Source organism: Mirounga leonina, unplaced genomic scaffold, assembly GCF_011800145.1.
Source record: "Mirounga leonina isolate KUSES-001 unplaced genomic scaffold, KU_Mleo_1.0 Mir_175, whole genome shotgun sequence".
NCBI lineage: Eukaryota > Metazoa > Chordata > Mammalia > Carnivora > Phocidae > Mirounga > Mirounga leonina.
Genome location: NW_023270453.1, coordinates 7594078 through 7613902, shown reverse-complemented (window position 1 = coordinate 7613902; position 19825 = coordinate 7594078). Strand labels below are relative to the sequence as shown.

The 19825-nt window shown below is 38.8% G+C and overlaps 2 protein-coding genes and 1 long non-coding RNA gene across 4 annotated transcripts in view; 2 read left to right on the top strand and 1 right to left on the bottom strand.

The window, feature by feature from the left end:
- HSPA14 (heat shock protein family A (Hsp70) member 14) overlaps positions 1-5002 on the top strand; it is a 38889-nt gene extending 33887 nt beyond the window's left edge. Inside the window, exons 12-14 of the mRNA XM_035021587.1 lie at positions 113-286; positions 2432-2502; positions 3347-5002. Coding sequence (XP_034877478.1) covers positions 113-286; positions 2432-2502; positions 3347-3425 — 324 coding nt within the window. The 3' untranslated portion in view covers positions 3426-5002. The remainder of the gene's footprint in view (positions 1-112; positions 287-2431; positions 2503-3346) is intronic.
- On the bottom strand, positions 172-11034 carry LOC118021565. Its single transcript, XR_004682223.1, has 3 exons — positions 10905-11034; positions 9950-10073; positions 172-257 (listed from the first exon to the last, which is right to left on the bottom strand). It is a non-coding gene; the product is annotated as an uncharacterized LOC118021565 (long non-coding RNA).
- The window catches only part of SUV39H2 (suppressor of variegation 3-9 homolog 2), a 22829-nt gene continuing 13510 nt past the window's right edge, over positions 10507-19825 (top strand). Inside the window, exons 1-2 of one of the 2 annotated variants that reach the window (XM_035021588.1) lie at positions 10507-10717; positions 13335-13480. In XM_035021588.1, coding sequence (XP_034877479.1) covers positions 10687-10717; positions 13335-13480 — 177 coding nt within the window. In that variant the 5' untranslated portion in view covers positions 10507-10686. The remainder of the gene's footprint in view (positions 10718-13334; positions 13481-19825) is intronic. The other variant, XM_035021589.1, reaches the window with a different exon arrangement.

Below are 19825 nucleotides of genomic sequence, written 5' to 3'. Positions count from 1 at the left end.
TGCCTATCTAGTTTCTAGATTATCAACAAGGATTAAGTATTATATTTATTATAGGAGTAACTTTGTAATGATAGATATCAAAGGATATGCATATTATTTTTCTGCTTATTAGGAAGTCGATGAATCAGGAGCCAACAGTTTCACAGTACTGTTCCCATCAGGAACTCCTTTGCCAGCTCGAAGACAACACACATTACAAGCCCCCGCAAGTATATCTTCAGTATGCCTTGAACTCTATGAGTCTGAGGGGAAAAACTCTGCAAAAGAAGAAGACAAATTTGCACAGGTGAATACATAAATTTGGCAATGAACTAGTCATGTGAAACTGTTTAGCTATTCCTTCTTCATTAGACTCAGTTTAATATCAATTAATATAAATGTATATAAGACATCTATCTAACACATTTTTATGAATGGATTACTTCTACTTACTTTTAAAAAAGAAAAGAATAAGCAATTTTAATTTGAAAGAGTTACAGGAAAATAAAAACAAAATACAATATGTATTTTTTTCTGTTTGTCTTTGTGCTCTCTACCCTCCTTGGTAAAATGTAAGTGGCAGGGAAAATGACGTTTTTTGGTTTTATGCCAAGTGCTATACCAGACAACTTACAAATATCTCAAAATGCCATGAGATAGACAGTATTAGGTTCATTTCATAGATAATTGAGAAACAGGCTCATGGTAGTAAACACCTTATTTTCCTTGAGCTAAGATTTATCCTCAGTTGGTTTTACTCCTGGGCCCTTGCCGCCTCTCATACAGGATACCTTTACTTTTTCAAAATACCACATTTCTATTTCATACTATAGGGTCCTTTGCATCCTTTAAAAGGAATGAAGTGGAGCCACTTTATTTGCTTAGAAACATGCCCAAGAAATATAATTACAGTAAAACACATATACAGGGACTACAGAGCTGTATTTACAGTATGATGTCATTTGTGTTTAAATAAAAAGTTTGAAGAGCATGGGTGTGTGTGAGGGAGGTAGTGTTTGGGTAGGTGTGTGTATATAAATATCCATGCATGGATACAGAAAATATCTATAAGTATTAGCACTATATTTAGAAAACTTAACATTGGGTTGATTTGAAGGTACCAAGAGGGTTTTTTGGTTTTTTTGTTGTTGTTGTTGTTTTGATTTTTTTTTACTTTTTAACACTTTGTACTGAATTTCTAACAAAGAGCACAGGACATGAGCATGAAATACTTTTATAGTGAAAATAAAACAAATGTAGGTCACCAAAGGGAATGCATAGTATCTTCAGCTTTATATCTGTTTTCTAATTCAACAAAAGAATAATGAAAACACACACATAGAACCTATCTGGGCTCCACCTCAAACATCTTAGAATCTAGGGGAGTAGGGCTCCTTCAACTACTAAAGTTGAAGATGTTTCTGTCGTGGATTACTATATAAGCACTTTTTTGTGTACTCTATTCCTAAACTCACTTGGCTGCCTTAGCATTCCCTTAGCTTCTCTCTCTTGTACATTTATCACCTTTTCTCTTCGTACACTACTCCGAAACTCTGCAGCTACTGTCACCATATCCTAACTTACAGGTGCCAGAAGGAGAAGAGTTAGTCACCTAATACTGAATTTAGAAGATACTCTTTTAGAGATCCCATCTGTTCTAATCTCTGTGTTTTACAATGTGTAAACCAAGGTACTTAGTGCTTGCCTAAGATCATAAGACTTGATACTGGCAAAATCTGAAAAGTCACTTCTAAACTTGGTTTATTGGTATACCTTTCTTTAGGAAACTAAAGAATTTTTTGGTAAATTCATTAGTATCTCTTTTTTTCTTTTTTTAAGATTTTATTTATTTGACAGAGACAGCAAGAGAGGGAACACAAGCAGGGGGCTGGGAGAGGGAGAAGCAGGCTTCCCGCCGAGCAGGGAGCCCGATGTGGGGCTCTTTCCCAGGACCCTGAGATCATGACCTGAGCCGAAGGCATACACTTAATGACTGAGCCACCCAGGCACCCCTCATTAGTATCTCTTACGTACAAATGTAATCTTAGTTGTACAAAAGAATTTGTCATCATGTGTTTCTTTAAATTGGTTTTCCAAGTGTATTTAAAATATTGGAGTTTTTAAAAGTATATATAGAAGTATATGCCAAAATGTAATTTACATGTTACTGGTAATGGCTTAATTACCAAAAAGAAAAGCAGTCTTTATTTTCTGAGACAAAGTATACTTCATAATCTACGATATGTTTAAGAGGAACAAATCTATTAGTTATATGCTCTCCTAGAGGAGACAGTTCCATTAAGAAAGCTTAATCCTATTCTCTGAAAACTGCCCTATTTTAAAAGATTTGTTTCAGTAATACGTAAGATTTGGTGCATTGGAATAACTGTTGCATCAGTTTATTAATATATCAAAGTACTGAATCATCTTTATATTATTTTTGCATAAACAGGTTGTACTCCAGGATCTAGATAAAAAAGAAAATGGATTACGTGATATATTAGCTGTTCTTACTATGAAAAGGTACAAAATTAAACTACTTCTGATGTTCAGAAAATTCACTGTGAGGCTTGACCTTTTTTGTCAGTTTATTGATTTCTTCACACATTGCCATTCTAGGAAAATCGTGTATTAAAGCTTGCAAAGATTTTATCAGTGAGTTACATTTTTTGCCCTACAAAATTGCTATATTTTACAAAGAAAGTGTATCTCAAATCATTTGCATTCTGAATTTTTTATGAACTCTAATTGTGTGGTCAGCCTAAAAAACTGGTCCATGAAGTTTGAGATATAATTTTTATCAATCTTAAATAAAATCTTCTAAGGTTTACATGACTGATATTATTTGTCCTAGGAAAGGATAAGTTTATTTCAGTATTGCTACAGAAAATCTTTAGGAAATAAATTACTAATTAAATCCAGCTATTACCACTCCACTAATAACCGGCCATCTATAGGACTATGTCTTGCAAGTAAATCATTTCCAAATTAACTTTAGGGACAATTCATTCCATAACCATACTTAGCAAGAATGTCAAATTCATTAGAGTAGTTTTGCCTTGGCCTAGGCTTGAAGATGGCATGATGCATCTTCAGTGTGCATAAGGTCTTAAACTTGAGATCTTGATCGTCATGGTTTTCAAGGAATACAACTTTTGTGTCACTGGTCTAGGAAGAAATTTTTAAGAATAGCTACCTAATTATAGCACATGATACTTAAGTTTAGACACTGAAATTGTGTTACTTCTTTATCTTAATACTCTCAAAAATTAAAATTATCTTGTTACTCAAAGTCCTCAAGTAATTTCTTAAGAACTTTCTGCTTTTATGAAATGAGCTTATGAAATGTTATTGTTTGTTTGTTTAGGGATGGATCTTTACATGTGACATGCACAGATCAAGAGACTGGAAAATGTGAAGCAATTACTATTGAAGTGGCATCTTAGTGTTCTAGAGAAACCAGGAATTTTTTGGAACTAGACTGTCAATATTATTTGGTTTTGTTTACAAGTGATGTTTATATTAAAACTTTTTGAATGAATTGTATATGTTTCTATTAAAATACAATATATTGGTAAGTGTTGCAACCTTTTTTTGTTTTCCATTTAAGATGGGAAATATAAGGTCCTTTATTAGTGGGAATTATAAGGAACTTTTTCTATCATGAAGCTATTTAGAATTAAATTGAGTGCATTGAAGGAAATTTTACTGGAAATTTAACAGTGTGTTTTTAAAAAATTTCTGTTCTGTAACTTCAAATTTAAAGAAATCTTTTATTAAATAGAAACTAGGAACAATTTACAAGTTTTTGATATTAAATGAAGAAAATTGGAGAACCATGTGCAAAGTAAGATACCATTTTTGCTTAAAAGAAAAAAGTAAATTCATAAACTCAACAATTGTATATAGATATGTGTGTGACAAGCATAGAAAATAAAAGCCTAGAAGGCTGCCCACCAAACTTGTAACAGTGGCCTTTTTGTGGACAGAAATATAGGGTGGCACTTTCACTTTTCCTTTTTACAATTTTTTTTAGTGTGATTTTTTTTCCAACAAACATATTTTATCTTTTGAAATTAAAAGGTCTTTTTTATTTTGAAGAGAGGGCTAGCCACATTCTGTTCATCAGAGGACACTCACCAGTGCATTGAGATACTCAGTGGATTACTAATGAAAAGCTTATTCACTAGCTAACACAAGACAACTAATCTGTGTATATTGAAAAGAGAGCTGGAAGGTGAGCAGTGCATATCAGGTTCTGTTATCAAGAGAGGATTTTTCATTCATTTCTCTCCTTGGTTCCCAGAAGACTGGAGAAGAGGAAATACCTTTACCAATGGTAAAATTAAAACTTGTACTGTTTTTATCTTGTTCAGGCTTTGTGGATGTGCTTTATTCATTATAGTTTATTTTTATGGAGCTAGGTGGCAGTAATATTCTATTTCTAAAGATACAGAAGCCAAACTTACATTTTTTCATGATTATTCTGTACCACATTGACAGAATCAAAAAGAATTCATATATGATTCTGAGTCCACAAAGGAGCAGACTCAAAGTCATACCCTTTTGATTAAGGCTGAGTACTTAGTTTTTTTTTAGGTTCTTTTCCAGTTATAAAAACTTTGAAATCAATTAAATAAATATAAATTAAATGTTTTCAGAAAATAGGAAAGTAGCATCTGAACTAGTTGAACTGCTTTCATTTGTGCTTTGGAAAGTGCTTTAGGATTTTATTTCGTAGTTACTATTAGCTCTTTAAACTAGATCAGGCACTGGAAAACTCTAGCCAGTGTGTCAGTTCTATGCCATTCCTATTTTTGTAAATAAAATTTAATTAGAATATAGCCAGGCTCACTGGTATCTGTATTGTTTGTGGCTGTTTTCACACTGTAATGGCAGTGAGTAGTTGCAACAGAGACTCTGTGGCCCACAAACTTTAAAATATTTACTGTCTGGCTCTTTACAGAAAATGTCAACCCCTGAAGTAGATCAATGAAACCTGTAGAATAAAATATCAAAAGGATTTATTCAAGAGTTTTCTTTTCTTCCATGTCTATGTAATAATTTACTTACTTGACTGCCTTTTCCAGTAGATTAGTAAATATTGTGAGAGCAGAGACGCTGTTAGTCACCATTATGTCCCAGGCCCCAGAACATTACCTGATCATAGGTGTTCAGTCAGTGTCTATCGAATTAAGTGCATTACATGGAAGAAAAAATAAGTCATCTTTGTATTCTACGGAACAATGGCCAGTAAGTACATCTTTTGCATATTTTGTGATTTCTTTAGAAACACAATAAAGAAGGAAAGGAATACCACTGCTTCTGGCTTTATTAGTCAGCTTTGCATGATTTTTTCCCCAAACATATCAAATCTGAAATTGTCACCAAAGGTGCTCTGTTGCCTAATGAAATGTTCTCCAAATTGTCTTGCATCCTCATGTGACAAGTTTTTTTCTTCTGAATTTGGGGAGGGTTTGCCAATTAACTTTTCTTGTGTTTTACTTTTTCAAGGTAAAAACAGCTTCAACATTCTTCTAATTATAAAATGATACACATTCTTTATAAAATTAAAATTGCAAAAGAAAGGGGTGCCTGGGTGGCTCAGTCGGTTAATCATCCAACTCTTGATTTCGACTCAGGTCATGATCTTAAGGGCCGTGAGATTGAGCCCCATGTTAGGCTCTGAGCTCAGTGGGGAGTCTGCTTGAGATTCTCTTTCTCCTTCTCCTTCTCCCTCTGCCCTTCCCCTGCTCAGCATGCATGTGCACCCTCCTTTCTCTCTCTCTCAAATCTTTTTAAAATTAAAAAAAAAAAATTACAAAAGAAGAAAATCTAAAACATCCTATATTCTACCACCTAGAGTAAGAACTTAAGATATTTTTGATGAACATCTTGATGATCTTTTCATACACTTACCAATTATCTTTGCAGTGTCCAAATACTTAAAAGAGGGGTGCCTGGGTGGCCCAGTCGGTTAAGCGTCTGCTGTTGGCTCAGGTCGTGATCCCAGGGTCCTGGGATCAAGCTCCACATCAGGCAAGCAGGGAGCCTGTTTCTCCCTCTCCCACTGCCCCTCTCCCTGCTTGTGCTCTCTCTAGCTCTTTAAAAAATTTTTTTAAAACATTTGCACTTTTACCAGTAAAGGAAGAGATTATGTCAAACTATAATTTTGCCTATCTACATGTCTGATACTGTCCAAAGGACAGAGCCAAATACACAGATAGAAATAAATTCCTATATATAATACTGTGAAAGTCTTGGGAGGACACAACATACTTGTCATCACAAAGCTGTTATATAAGAGCGTTTAAAGATAAAAAAAAATGTAGCAGCACAAAACAAATTCTGTGGGAAAATGTCAGGATTTCTAAAGTAACAGTGAGTAACCATGTAACATTTATAACAATACCACTGTTTGCTTTAATTCTTTATCTCATTTTAAATTGTAACGTCACCATAACTCTCTGAGTAGTTGCAATATGCAAAGAGTAATCTAGCCTCTATTATTTGTGTTCTACATGTAAAAACAGAAATAGATTCAGAGAAGTTAAATAGTTTATCCAAGAACTGACAGTGTGAATTTTGAACTAATACTCATATGCTTTTTTTGTAAACAATTTTTCTTAATTGCTTACTATTCTAAACACTTTGCATTATTTCATTTAAATTCACATTGTCCATTCTATTCCCTGCCTCTTGAAGAACATTCAAATGAAACAGGAGACACTCCAGGGGTCTCCAGAAATCATATTTGCAGAGGTCTTTATGGGGAAAAAACGGGGGTGGAGGCATTTCTGTATGTTTCCCTTGAGGCCAGTGATGTATGCGTCTGGCTTTTGATTTCCTTCTCCATTTATAGCCAGGATTTACCAAGATCCTCAAACTTTTTAGTCTCAGGACTCTTTTACACTCTTAAAAATTATTGAGAACCTAAAGAGCTTTTATTTATATTGGGTTTTGTTTTTGTTTTTTTAGATTTTATTTATTTGAGATAGAATGAGACAGAGCAAACACGAGTGGGGGTGGGGAGAGACAGAGGGAGAGGGAGAAGCAGGCTCCACTGAGCAGGGAGCCCGACGTGGGGCTCAATCCCAGGACCCTGGGATCATGACCTGAGCCGAAGGCAGATGCTTAACCAACTGAGCCACCCAGGTGCCCCTATATTGGTTTTATATATATACATACATAGTTACAGTTATTTACCATATAGAAGTTAAAACCAACACATTTTTTTTTTTCTGCCACAGACACTTTCTGTTGTTGGCTATACAAAGGTGCATATTGGGTATGTGTGTGGGGTGAATTTGGGTTCCCCCCAGGAGTCATAGCTGTTGCAGTAAATATTTTGCCTCTGGTTTCCCTATCACTCTTCACCTCCTCATCCGTTGAACCATCCTCCTTCCTTTTGTAACTTGTAGTCCCTTTGACTCATATTTTCCCTTCCTCCTTCCTATGTGAAATTTCGCTATCAGTCTCAAGCTCTTGTTACTGGGCATGTTGGGGAGATCCAAGGATAACTTGGGGCCAAGGGCCTGGCATGGATCTGGTTTTTCACAGAAGATCAGAACCATCCTCAGAAGCCAGGCCATGGAGAAGATGGGAGGGAACTTTCTAGAACAAACTTCCCTGAGTTACAGGTGAGGATTACAGTAGTATGTTTCCCCCTTGTCTCCTGAATGTTTTGAAAAATGTTACCCTACCCTGGGTTAGACCTAAAACCAAGGGATTTTTAAAATCACTCGCTTTTTAAATAAAAAAAATTACATGTTAACATTTTTATGAAAGATAACTTTTCAAAAACAAAAAAAGATTTAGTAGTAAGTGTGGTATTATGTTTTTTCAAATCTCTTTAATGTCTGTCTTGAGAAGACAGCTCTGTTCTGTTTCTTCATTCAATCTATTACAATATCCAAGTTGTGTATCCTCTGAAAAACTTCACTCTATACTTGTGAGAGGAGAGTAAAGAAGTCAGAAAACATCTTGATATTATTATGTAAAGTTTTGAACTTATGAGCCTCCTGAAAGGTCTCGGGGTCCCTATACCATACTTTGAGAGCTGCTGGTTTAGATAGTTACACAGTGTACCTGTTGAAGAGACAAGGTCTCCTCCATCCCCTGGAATTAATGGGGTTGAAGACGAAAGACAACGGAAACAGTTGATTTACAAGAGTCTAATTCATTCTGTAAATTTTTACTGAAACTGATCAAGACCCAAAAAACAGACAAGATAAATACAAATGTTGGGATGTGCATTTAGTGCCAAGGAGAGAGAATGGAAGACAGGAGTTACCTTCTTTAGATAGGGTGACCAGGAGAGGCCTCTGAGGAAGTGGAAGAAGCGGAGACCCAAGCAGTAAGAATATAGCCATGTGAAGAGAGAGCAGCTTCTCCTCTAGGAAGTAATTACAGTTGCCTTCAGATATTTATGTACTTGCTCGTTTATTATCTGCTTCTTCCACTAGGATATGAGTTCTATGCGGATGGGGAAAAGAGGCAGAATCAAGGTATATTTTGAACATAGCATTGACACAACTTGCTAATGAAATTACGGAATGAGGAGAGGGTAAATCAAGATGACACCTAGATTTCCTTCTTGGACCCCTGAGTAGATGGTAGAGGCAGTGTATTGAGATGAGGAAGTTTGGGGATGCTTGCAGGGGAGAGGACCAGGTCTGGAGGCAAAAATCAAGGGCACTCTTATGAGTGTGTTCAATTTGAGATGTTTGTGCAACACCTAAGAGGATATGTCAGCTAGGCACTATGGATATTCAAATCTGGAATTCAGGGAAGAGGTCAGGGCTGGAGACAAAAAGTTGGGAACCTTAAGCATAATGATGATATATAAATCCATGGGAACTGAGGCAGTCATTTAGGGAGAGAGCCTAAGAGAGATGTCTTGGGGCCAAGCCCTGAGGAACCCCAGCATTTAGGCTAGATAAAGGGAACCAAAAAGGGGAGTGAAGAGAGGTCAATGAGGTAGAAGAAAAACCAAGAAAGAAACTAAGGATGGGTGCTCCTGGGTTCTAAGAACATACAGGACTGGCAGTGAATACACTTGGGGAGGGGAGGAAGGCAGTGAAGCTGCATCTAAGTCTTAAAGGGTCTCTAGGAGTAATCCTGGCAAAGATGGGGGAAAGTAGGCATTTTCTAGCAGCAAGAGCAGAATTGAAGAAGTCCTAGGGACAGGGAGCAGGAATATTCGAGGAAGTCACAAATTAGGAGGGAATGATGAGCAGTGAGGCTTGTGAAGTGGACAGGACCGACCATATCACAAAGGGGCTTCCATGTGATAGGGATGGATAGGACCTTTTATTCCTTATTACCAAGGTAATAAGACGCTCATTATAGAAAATGGTTAAATATGTAAAAAGGAGATATCAAAAAGGAAATCACTCCCCAGAGATTTTACATTTATCTTCCTATACTTTTTTATGTAGTTGAAACTTTTATAGGTTTTTGTTGTTGCTTTTTTTGCTTAACATATTTAACACTTCCGCCATGATACTAAAGGCTTCATAAACATCTTTTTAAGTGGCTAGACAGTACTTCACAATGGAATCAAGCAAATTAATTTCTTCAATGTTCCGTGTATACAGTATTTCAAATTTATACATGATGTTTTGAAAGATTTTTGTAATTTTGACAAATTTCTTTTAAAAATCCTTGGTCGGTGTCAAACGGCTTTCTACCCAAATTTTCCCAATTGACTCTTTTTAAGATTTCGGCGTTAGACTGTTCAGAACAATCACCATGGAAGCGGTGTAAAGAATGGATGGGGGCGTGGCGGTGGGGGGGTGGGGAGCCCCGTTAGGAGCTGCTACAGTTGTCCAGCAGAGAAGACCTGGCGTCCTGCAGCCATGCTAGCAAGCTGTGCACACCCTTCCCTTCGACCCCCTCCCCCCACCAGAAGCATCAGGCGGAGAGTTCGTTAGAAACGGCAGAACCTCAGGTCCCAGCCCAGACCTACCTAATTTGAATCTGCATTTTAACAGGAGCCTCAGATGATCCCTATGGCCATTCAAGTGAGAGAAGCACAGATGGAGACGACCGGTGGTTTCAAACTGCTTCGCACTACAATCACCTGGGGAGCTCTAAAAAATTCCAAAGCTCAGGTCACACCCCATACCAATTAAATCAATCTCAGCGAGTGGGACCAAAAAACAAAACCTTTCCAAGTAATCCCACCATGTAGCCAATTTTGAGAACCTTTGATCTAGGGGTGTAGCGTGGAAGGAAACAATGGTTGGGCTCAGGTGGCTGAGGAACAGGCATGGGAGGTAAACCTAACTCTGCACCACACAGCTCCACTTTACATTTTGGATTCTGCACAACATACAAGTAGGGCTGCTGTGAAAGTACTAAAAGGCATGGGAAAGCCTGAGGTACGTACTCCCGAATTAGGAGTTACACCGCCCGATCGAGGTGGGCTGGCCGCTAATGCAGACAAGCGCCGCCTGACCAGGACCGCGCGCCCCGCCCCCCCAGCGGCTCCCGCGCCCTCCCGCGTGTCGGGGATGGGACTTGGGGCGCATGCGCGCTCGCCGCTGCGGCCGGGGTCGGCCTCCGGTGACGTCAGGACGCGTCGCGGGTTCCAGCCCCGAGCCCGGGGCCCCCCGACTCCCGCGCAGGTCGGGCGGGGGCGGGGCGTCAGGCCAGCTGAGCTATCCCGTCAGACCGCGCCAGTTTGAATGAAAGCTCCTCAAGATGGCGGCGGCTGGGGCCGAGGCGCGAGGAGGTGAGGGCTGGAGAGCGGCACCCCTCACTGTCCCCCGTTCTCCAGGCAAACTCCCGAGGCCCGGGAAGCGGGGCCGGGATCCGTGGGCCCGCCAGAGCGCGACGCGGCGAAACGCCGCCTTCCGCTCTGCTGACACCTTGGCCCCCAAAGGCGCCCCGCGGGCTTCACCCTTCCCCCGGTCCCTGACCCTTCTCACGGCGCGGCCCGCTCGCTCCCCGCAGTCTCTTCCTGCACCCCGCTTCCGCGGGGCCCGGTCCGCGCGCCCTGCCCCGAGGTCGGCTGCCTCTCGCTCCGCGGAGGTCCTGCGGACTCCGTGGCCCGGCCCCCGCTGCCCGTTGGGCCGGAGGCCCCTCCCCGCCTGGTCGCCGTGTGGAGGTATTCGGGCGGCCGCCGCGGCTCCTGGTAATCCCCGGGGGCGGTGCTCGAGGGCCTTGGGCACGCGTGTGGTTTACTTCTTTGTGGTGGTTTGGGCGGGACGTTTTGTGTTCGGGCTGGCTTTTTAACTGGGAAGCGGGAAGTACCCGGTGGTGTAAATGTGACCTCAATATCAGAGGAAAAAAGAAACTGGGGCTGAAGGATGAGCGCTAAGGGTACATTCCCCGTCGGAGACTATCCCAGTAAGTGGGTGTTTGAAGGCGTAGCCTCTGCCTTAGGGTAATTTTTATACCCACCGGGAACCTGCGTGTTATTTATGTGGACGCCAGAGAATTAGATCCTAGCGTGTGTGTGTGTGTGTGTGCGCCTGCCTGTCTCGCGCACCCTCTGAAAGACTGGAATTTTCAAGGCATTCTAGAATTTAAAGGTGTTTGCTAGCGCTACTGTCCACCTAGATTATGAACTCATTATCCCCAGACTTTTCTTCCACTAGGGGTTAGTGTGAACCCAGTTTAAGGTTTTTGTAGTGGTAATAAATGTTTAATCTTGCAAATGAATTATCTTCTACATTATCATAGATAATCGGAATTGTTAACCAGGGTTTGCGGTTTTTTATGTTCCAGGTTTTTTTTTTTTTTCCTCAAAAATAGCATTTCCGTCGAGGGTTGTCTTGAACCTCAAGTTAAGCTAGATAAAAATGGTAGGGACAACAGACATACACATCTTGGGTGATATCCAAGAGGAACCTCCTTTGCACGTGATCAGCATGGTGAGGTTAACTTTACACAAAACATCCCGAAGTTTTTTAAATGGAAGACATTTAAGTGGTCATTTCTGTTATACCACTCTCCTGCACCCAAACCACCACTCCACAGTAAGCAGTCTCTCCCCCAAATATTTTTTTGGAGAAAATACCTTTCGTTTTCTTGGTCTAGAATTACGAATCTTTTGTAGGAAGCAGGGTGGTGGAAATCGTGCTTCGGGGTTTCTGACGATGAAGCCCCAGTGTGAGTTGGGGAGGGTGAGGGAAGGATATAGTTAAGAGCTGCTGTGTGTTCTCTCTTCCTTGGAAATTACCTCAAAACAAAAAGGTTATCACAACTACCTTGGAGAGCTACCGAGTAAAGCTTGGGTTTACTGATAGATTTTGTTTGGTTAATTCCACTTTACTCCCACCCTCACACTTTTTCAGTGAATCTGAAATCTGGAAAGATGAAAACATGACTAAAGTCATGTAGCTGGGTAGCGTAGCAAAGGGTGGGGCAGAGGACCCTTGATTCTCTGGAGTGCTTACCATAACGCTAGCCATAAAACCAAGTTTATTATATATTTCTAAACATCAGTTTGTGTTAACATATTTTATATGCCATGTGGTAGCATACTATGTACACAAAATTGAGAGTAAAATCTTTAGCACATTTAGTTACTGGCTTCTGTAAGGTTGATTATGAGTGTGTCTGATTTTTTTTAAGCTTGGTATGGATTATGTAAATTGAGTACTCTGTTTTGTAAATCTTGGCTTTAAAACAATGCAGGAAATGAGAATTATGAAAATAAATTCTCCATTATTTGTAATAATTCTTGGGCTTATTTACCTTGATAATAATACAGCATAGGCAAAATAATAAATGGACTTAAAATTTCATGCAGCATTCCAGAATGGGAAAAGTAGGGCATGTGATTGCTGTATGACTATGTTACTTTTAGAACTATATTTCAGTAAGATTTCATTTCTTATTGTCCAACTAAGAGAAAGGGAGAAAGTTGTGTTTAATAACTTGTAAGGCTGTTTTAAAATATATTTAAGATATTTTTAATAACAATAAGTTTGTCTTGGGATCTACATTTTATTAAAACTGATTATATTCTTTATATTCTATATAGAATATAATGGAAAAGGTAAAAACATTATCTCTGTTGCCGTTTGCATCTATATGTAATTTTAAGAAAGCTTACAGACATGAAACTTATTGTTCAGGTGGCTTAGTAGAAATTAATTTACATTAGTTAAGCATAGTAGGATAGAGATCCATGAAAAAAATCCAAGACCAGTTTACCAAAATAGTTCTTTAATGCTTAACTTTTTCTTGAAGACATATAAATGGTTTCTTGTCATATGAATTTTCAGTCCTGTAAAATTTGCCAGTTGAAGGGTGGGGATATAGAGGTCTTAAGTTTTTCCTTTTTTTGTTTTAATTGAGTAGCTACTTCATTAGTAAAGAATTCTATTTTCTTATTGTAGCTTGGTGTGTGCCTTGCCTAGTTTCACTTGATACTCTTCAGGAATTATGTAGAAAAGAAAAACTCACATGTAAATCGATTGGAATCACCAAAAGGAATCTAAACAATTATGAGGTGGAATACTTGTGTGACTACAAGGTAGTAAAGGTAAGGCAAATATCTAGCCCCTTAAAAGAGACCTTATCAAGACTTCAATTCAGTATTTCATATTTCTGTAACATAAAAAGAACCTTAAAAGTAAGCAAAAGCTCTTCTTAATGTTAAAAATTCTACGTCATAATAAATTTATATGTCCTATCATCTATATTGCCAAATAACATTGAGAGGATTTTGAAGCATTAAATGTTCTTGCATTAGAATATTTTAAGGTACTTATATCATTCTACATCCAACTCTTGATTATCTCTGTGTGGATTACCAGAGCAAATGTTTTATCTCATATTGGCTTCTCCTGACATTCATTTTGTTCCTGAATCATATTTCCCCACTATCACCTGAAATAAACCTAGAAATTCAAACCCAATTTTAGTGCTATTGAACCTCCTCAGGAAGCATCACCATTTGTATGTCCTGTATCATGTCAAACTCCAGATATTAGTGAGGTTCTGTGGTGTAATAGAATGGCCTGGAGTTTAGAGTCATTTCTGATCTTCGATTGGTACTTTGTGGCTTTATCAAAGTCATTTAATTTCTCTGGGCCTCACCTGAATTCCTGTTTCTCTTTAAAATGACAGGTTTCTTTTCCTAAGAACCTTCCTCAGTCTAAACCTTATGATATATTTTTGAGTAATTCATCTTTCTGTAGTCTGCTCCCTCTCCAAGAACTCTTTTTTGGTCATTTGTCAGTTCTTCCAGACAAATAAATTAGGAATCCTTCTCCTTCGTCTTCCATATTGATTCAGTCATTAAATCCAGTTCTTCCTTTGAAACATCCATCATCTTTTCATATAACTACCTTCCCCACTCAATGGGATTTTATGATCAAGCATTTCACCTACACTCTTCAGCAACCTTCAACCCCAAAACAGCCAAGTCACCTGCCATCTTATTGTATAAACTGTGGCCTGACCAGTCTAGCCAAGGATATCCTATAATCACACGTACTGATACCATTAAAGCTTATTTCTAATCTCATTCTACTCGGTTCTGCATAAGGTTTTTATCTGTTGCTTTCTTTTCCCTTTCTTGTCAGCAGTTTTTCTAATTTTTATTACTTTTCTCGACTTCTTACTCTATCCTTCACCTTCATATTCAGCCACAGACACTGAAGTGTATTTACTTCCCTGTCTTCCACTTCCGTGAAATATAGGACCCTTCAAGTGTGAACTCTGAACTTGACACCAGTTATCTGTATCTTTGCTGTCACTGTTTTCCTTTTCCTGTCCATCCCTGTTAGGATTTTGCTTAATCCATGATGCTTGCTTTTTTTTTCTTTTTCTTTCTTTCTTTCTTTTTTTTTTTTTTTTTTTGTTCTTAAGCTCTCTTTTTCCACTGACTTCTCTCAGTCAATAAAACCTATTCAGGTCTTCCCCAATCTTTCTTCAACCTTGCCTCCCCACTCAAGCATTCCTGTCCTCTACTTCATTTCCCATTAACTTTTTAAAACAGCTTTGTCAAGATGTAATTCACATACCATACAATTCACTAATTTAAAGTGTACAACTCAGCTTTTAGCATGCTCGCAGAGTTATTCTAAAGTTGACTGTGGTGATGGTTGCACATTTTCATTACGCCAAAAAGAAATTCGGCACCACTCCCCAAACCTCCCCAATCTTCTTCCCCCACTAGCCCTAGCCAACCAGTAATCTACTTTCTGTCTCTGTAGATTGCCTGTTTGGACAATTCATATAAATAGAACCTTACAATATGTATGTGGTTCTTTTTGATTGGTTTCTTTCACTTAGCATGGTGTTTTCAAGGTTTGTCCATGTTGTAGCATGTATTCATTCTTTTTTATTGCCAGCTCTTCCATTATAGGGATATAGCATATACAATTTATTCCTCACTTGGACATTTGGGTTGTTTCTGTTTGGGGGCTATTATAAAAAATGCTGTTATGAACATTCATGTAGAGGTTTTTGTATGGACATGTTTTCATTTCTCTTGGATATATACCTAAGAGTTGAATTACTGGGTCATACAATTTCTCTGTGTTTAACTATTTGAGGAACTGCCAAACTTTTCCAAAGGGACATTCCCACTAGCAGTGTTATGAGTGTTTCAATTTCTATACCTCCTTACTAACACATATTATTATCTGACTCTTTGATTATAGCTGTCCTAGTGGGCATGGAGTAGTACCTCCTTGTGGTTTTCATTTGCATTTCTCTGATGGCTAATGATACCGAGCATCTTTTTTTGTGCTTTTTAGCCACTTGTATATCTTTGGAGAACTGCCCATTCTGAGCCTTTGCCCATTTTTTTAAATTGGGTTTTTTTTTTAATTATTGAGTTGTAATAGTTCTTTATATATGCTAGATAGTCCCTCATGAGATATACAGTTTGTAAAAATCTTCTCTTGGGGATTGTCTCATCACTTCTCATTAACTTTTTAACCCACTTTATTCTGATTTATGCCCCTATCAGTGACCTCCTAATTCCAAATATGAGGACCTCAAATCTTACTCTCCTTCTTAGCAATGTCTGACACTGTTCGCCTCTCTCTCTTCTTTGAAATTCTATTGTCCAAGGAGAGACTGCCTACGCTCATACTCCATCTCTACCATCTATTAGTTGAGTGACTTTTAGCAAATTAGCCTCTCTGTCTTTCCGTTTCTTCACTTACAAAGTGAGGATAGTTATAGTACCTATCTTAGGGTTATGATTAGCATTAAATGAGTTGATATAGATAAATGCTTAGAACAGAGACTGACCTGTGATGTTCATATTGTAGAAGTGTTTTCTGTCATTGTTATTCACCTCTATCTCCCCTCCTTTTCCCACCTTTTTCTTAGTACTCTTTCTGAATCTCCATTGTCTCTTGCCTGTCCTTCCAATGAAATGTAAATAACCTTCACAGCTCTGTCCTTGGCCCACTTCTTACCTTGAAGTGACTCTGTAGATAACCTCTTTCCCAGTGGTTTCTACTTCTGTCTGTTTGACTCATGACTGCCAAATCTTTGTGAGGCATTGACCTCTTTATGGACTTCATTTCAAACTGGACACTGTACAGGTTCCCAAATTCAACATATTCAAAACGGCACCTGTTTTCCTCCTTCATATCTGCATCCTGATCTAGGAGTGTTCCCTATCTAATTTAAGAAAACCATAATACCTCCAGTTACCTAAACTTTTAAGTTCAGACATTTTTAATTCTTCCTTTCTACCTACCATCTAATAGGTCATCAGATTATATTATCTCTGTCTCTCTATTTGTGTTTTCATGTTCATTCTTGCTGGACTTGAACAGTTAGTTATGTAGGGGTCTGTGCCTACATTGAAGAAACTACCATTATTCTTATATAGGATTCTGAATGTTGTAGTTAGGTTTAGATAGCTTTTGCTCTTTGGTTTCCCTTTCACCCTTCTTATCAATCCTTTCGGTTTCTTGTTTTGGAATAAGCACCCTTACTTGCGCACTTAGGCCCCTTCTAAGAGGGACCACTTATATCCCTCTTTTCTTCTTGTTTCTAGCACAAATTACTTAATCTGTGAGCCAGTATTATTTCCACATACCTCTACCCTTTTTCTCTCTCCCTTCTCATGTTCAGGGCACGTGAAAGACCATATGACCGTGTCCTTTTTTTGTGTGTACCCCTCCATTTAGCTCGTAAGAGACACTGTTTCAATACCATATTCCTCAAAGCCATTACACATGTTTCTAAAACACAGTTCTGGTTGTGTTAGGGCCTCGCTTTAAACCTTTTAATGGCTTGTCTACCAATCTAAGCTGAGACCTTTTGTAGTGAGGTTCTTTATTATCTGACCACCAACTACCTTTCCAGCTTCATCTCCTGTGACATATCCTACTTTTTATACACACGGAAATACATATAAATTCTTTCATTTAGCTAAGATTTAATGAGCACCTACTATGAGCTGGGCAGTGTTCTAAGCATTGGGGATATAGCTTATATTCTAGTTCCTTGAACACATTATGGACCCTTGTGCCCTTTTGCTATTCTCATCCAGTTCCCTCACTGGAATACTGTTGTTTCCCTTCTCTCCTTGACAGAATTCTCTTTGGCCTGGAAAGTTCAGCTGAAAGGTTACCACTTATTTTTGAGCTTTCTCCCCTCCCCCATGTCCGTAAAATTAGCTGCTTTATAGTCAGGACTTAATAAGCACTGTTCGTAATATTCTAGAACTTGACACATTTTATAGCTTCGTTTCATACCTTCTCTGCTAAATTGTCAATCATTTAGGGCCAGGACTAGGTCTTACTGTAGTCTCTAGTACATAATGGGTATTTAGTTAGTACTTAAGAATTGAATTGGCTTTTGCATCAGTGATTTCTCCATCCCTCACAATCACCAGTACACTAGATATTCTTAGCTTCAGACTTAGATTAAAGCAGCCATCTGTTGACTAATAGCTCCTATATCATCTTTCTATAGTCTCAGTAAACATTTGAGTTTCTTTTGTGTGTCAGGTACTGCATTAGGCTCTGGTAAAAATAAAGATTAATCAGAAACTGTCTCTCACCTTAAGGAACTCACAGCCTGGTAGAAAGATGGATAAGTAAACCATCCATTACAATATAGTATAATAAATACAGTGGCAGACTTCATTACGTATCTGTGGGAGGGATACCAGGGCCAGGTCACAGGCCTAAGGCCTAAAAAAGACAGGTACACTATAACTCATGGTTTTAGTACAGAGGAAGGAGTGCTAGAATATGGGAGTTGGAAAGGATGAGAGATGAGTGAAGGAACTTTCACAGCATTCTACAGCAATGGGGGATCACTTGAAAGGTTTTTAAAAAGAGTGATACAATCAGATATTTAGTTCAGAGAATTTTCTGTCTGCAGTAAGGAAAGTGGATTGGTGGGGAGGGGAATGACACACAATTTAAACATTCTGAAAGGCTGTTGCGGTGATCTGGGCAAGAAATTATAGTGCTGAAGCGAAAGGAGATAAAAAGAAATAGGTAGTTTTTTTGTTTTTGTTTTTTTTTTAATTATCATGGTTATAAAATGTACAAGTCTATGGTTTAGTGGTCGGGATTGGGTAGGAATCCAGCAGTGAGGGATCTACATCTATGAAAACGTGTTTCTGACTTGTAGTGGCGTAGATAAGACTGCTTACCAAGACCCAGCAATTTAGGAGGATTAGGATAGAAGGACCAGGTTGGGTTTGGAGAAGAAGGTTGAGAACATTTAAGTGTACAATGACTGGTAGGTAGTTGAAAATGTGCCTCAAAGTCAAGAGTGAGAACTGGAAAACAGATTTTGAATTGGGAAAAAGATAGCAATTGAAGCTCTGGGAATGGATATGATTACCCATTAATTAACTCAACAGATATTTATTGCCATCTGCCATGTCATATGCTAGACACTGGGGATCGCAGCAATTAATGACGCAGAGGTATGGTTTCTGATACATGGAGTTATCTTTTAGTGAGGGTGGAAAACCTTAAATATAATTGTACAACATACTTACAGTTGAGGTAAGTGCTAATGTAACAGAAGGTTGTAACTTCTGGAGAAACTAGGCAGCTGTTCGTGAGAAATGGTGTTTAAACTCAGCCCTAAAGGATGGAAAGAGAAGTAGGGAAGGGTCTTGAGGCAGAAGAGAGCCTGACTTCAAGGAATAGAAAGTGTGAGTGGAACATAGTCAGCAAGAGGGATTGAAAGGAGGCTAGAAGGATGGGGAGGACCCAGGAAGTACAGCTCCCTACAATTCAAGAAAAGAATTTGGACTTTATCTTAAGTGCAGTAGGGAAACATTAACTAGTTTTGAGCAGGGGAGTGACATGATGAGATGGATGTGTTGAAGATGGTGTTCTGGCTGTTGGACCATGAATGGTTTGAAAATGGTTAGAGGCTATTGCAATATCAAGCAAAGAAAATGTGAGAAGAGAGCAAGGACTGATGAGTAGTATGGTGGGTGAGGTGGGGGTTCTCATGGGAAAAACTATCAAAGCAACTGAGACAAACTGGCAAGAAAGGTAGGAAGAAAACTGGAAGAATGAGTCATGAAGCCTGAGGGAGAAATAATGTTAGCACAATAGGGAAGAGGCCAGTGGGGTCAAGAAGAACCATGAGGGACCCATTGCATTGAGCAATGGAAGGGTCATTGATGCTCTTAGAGCAGTGTTTGTGCATGGATAGAAGAAGCCGAAATAGAATGAATAAAAGAATAAATTAGAGGTGAAGGACGCCTGGGTGGCTCAGTCGGTTAAGTGTTTGCCTTTGGCTCAGGTCATGATCCCAGGGTCTTGGGATTAAGTCCCACATTGGGCTCCTTGCTCAGTGGGGAGCCTGCTTCTCCCTCTGCCTGCCAGTCCCCGTTTGTGTGCGTGCTCTATCTCTGACAAATAAAATCTTTAAA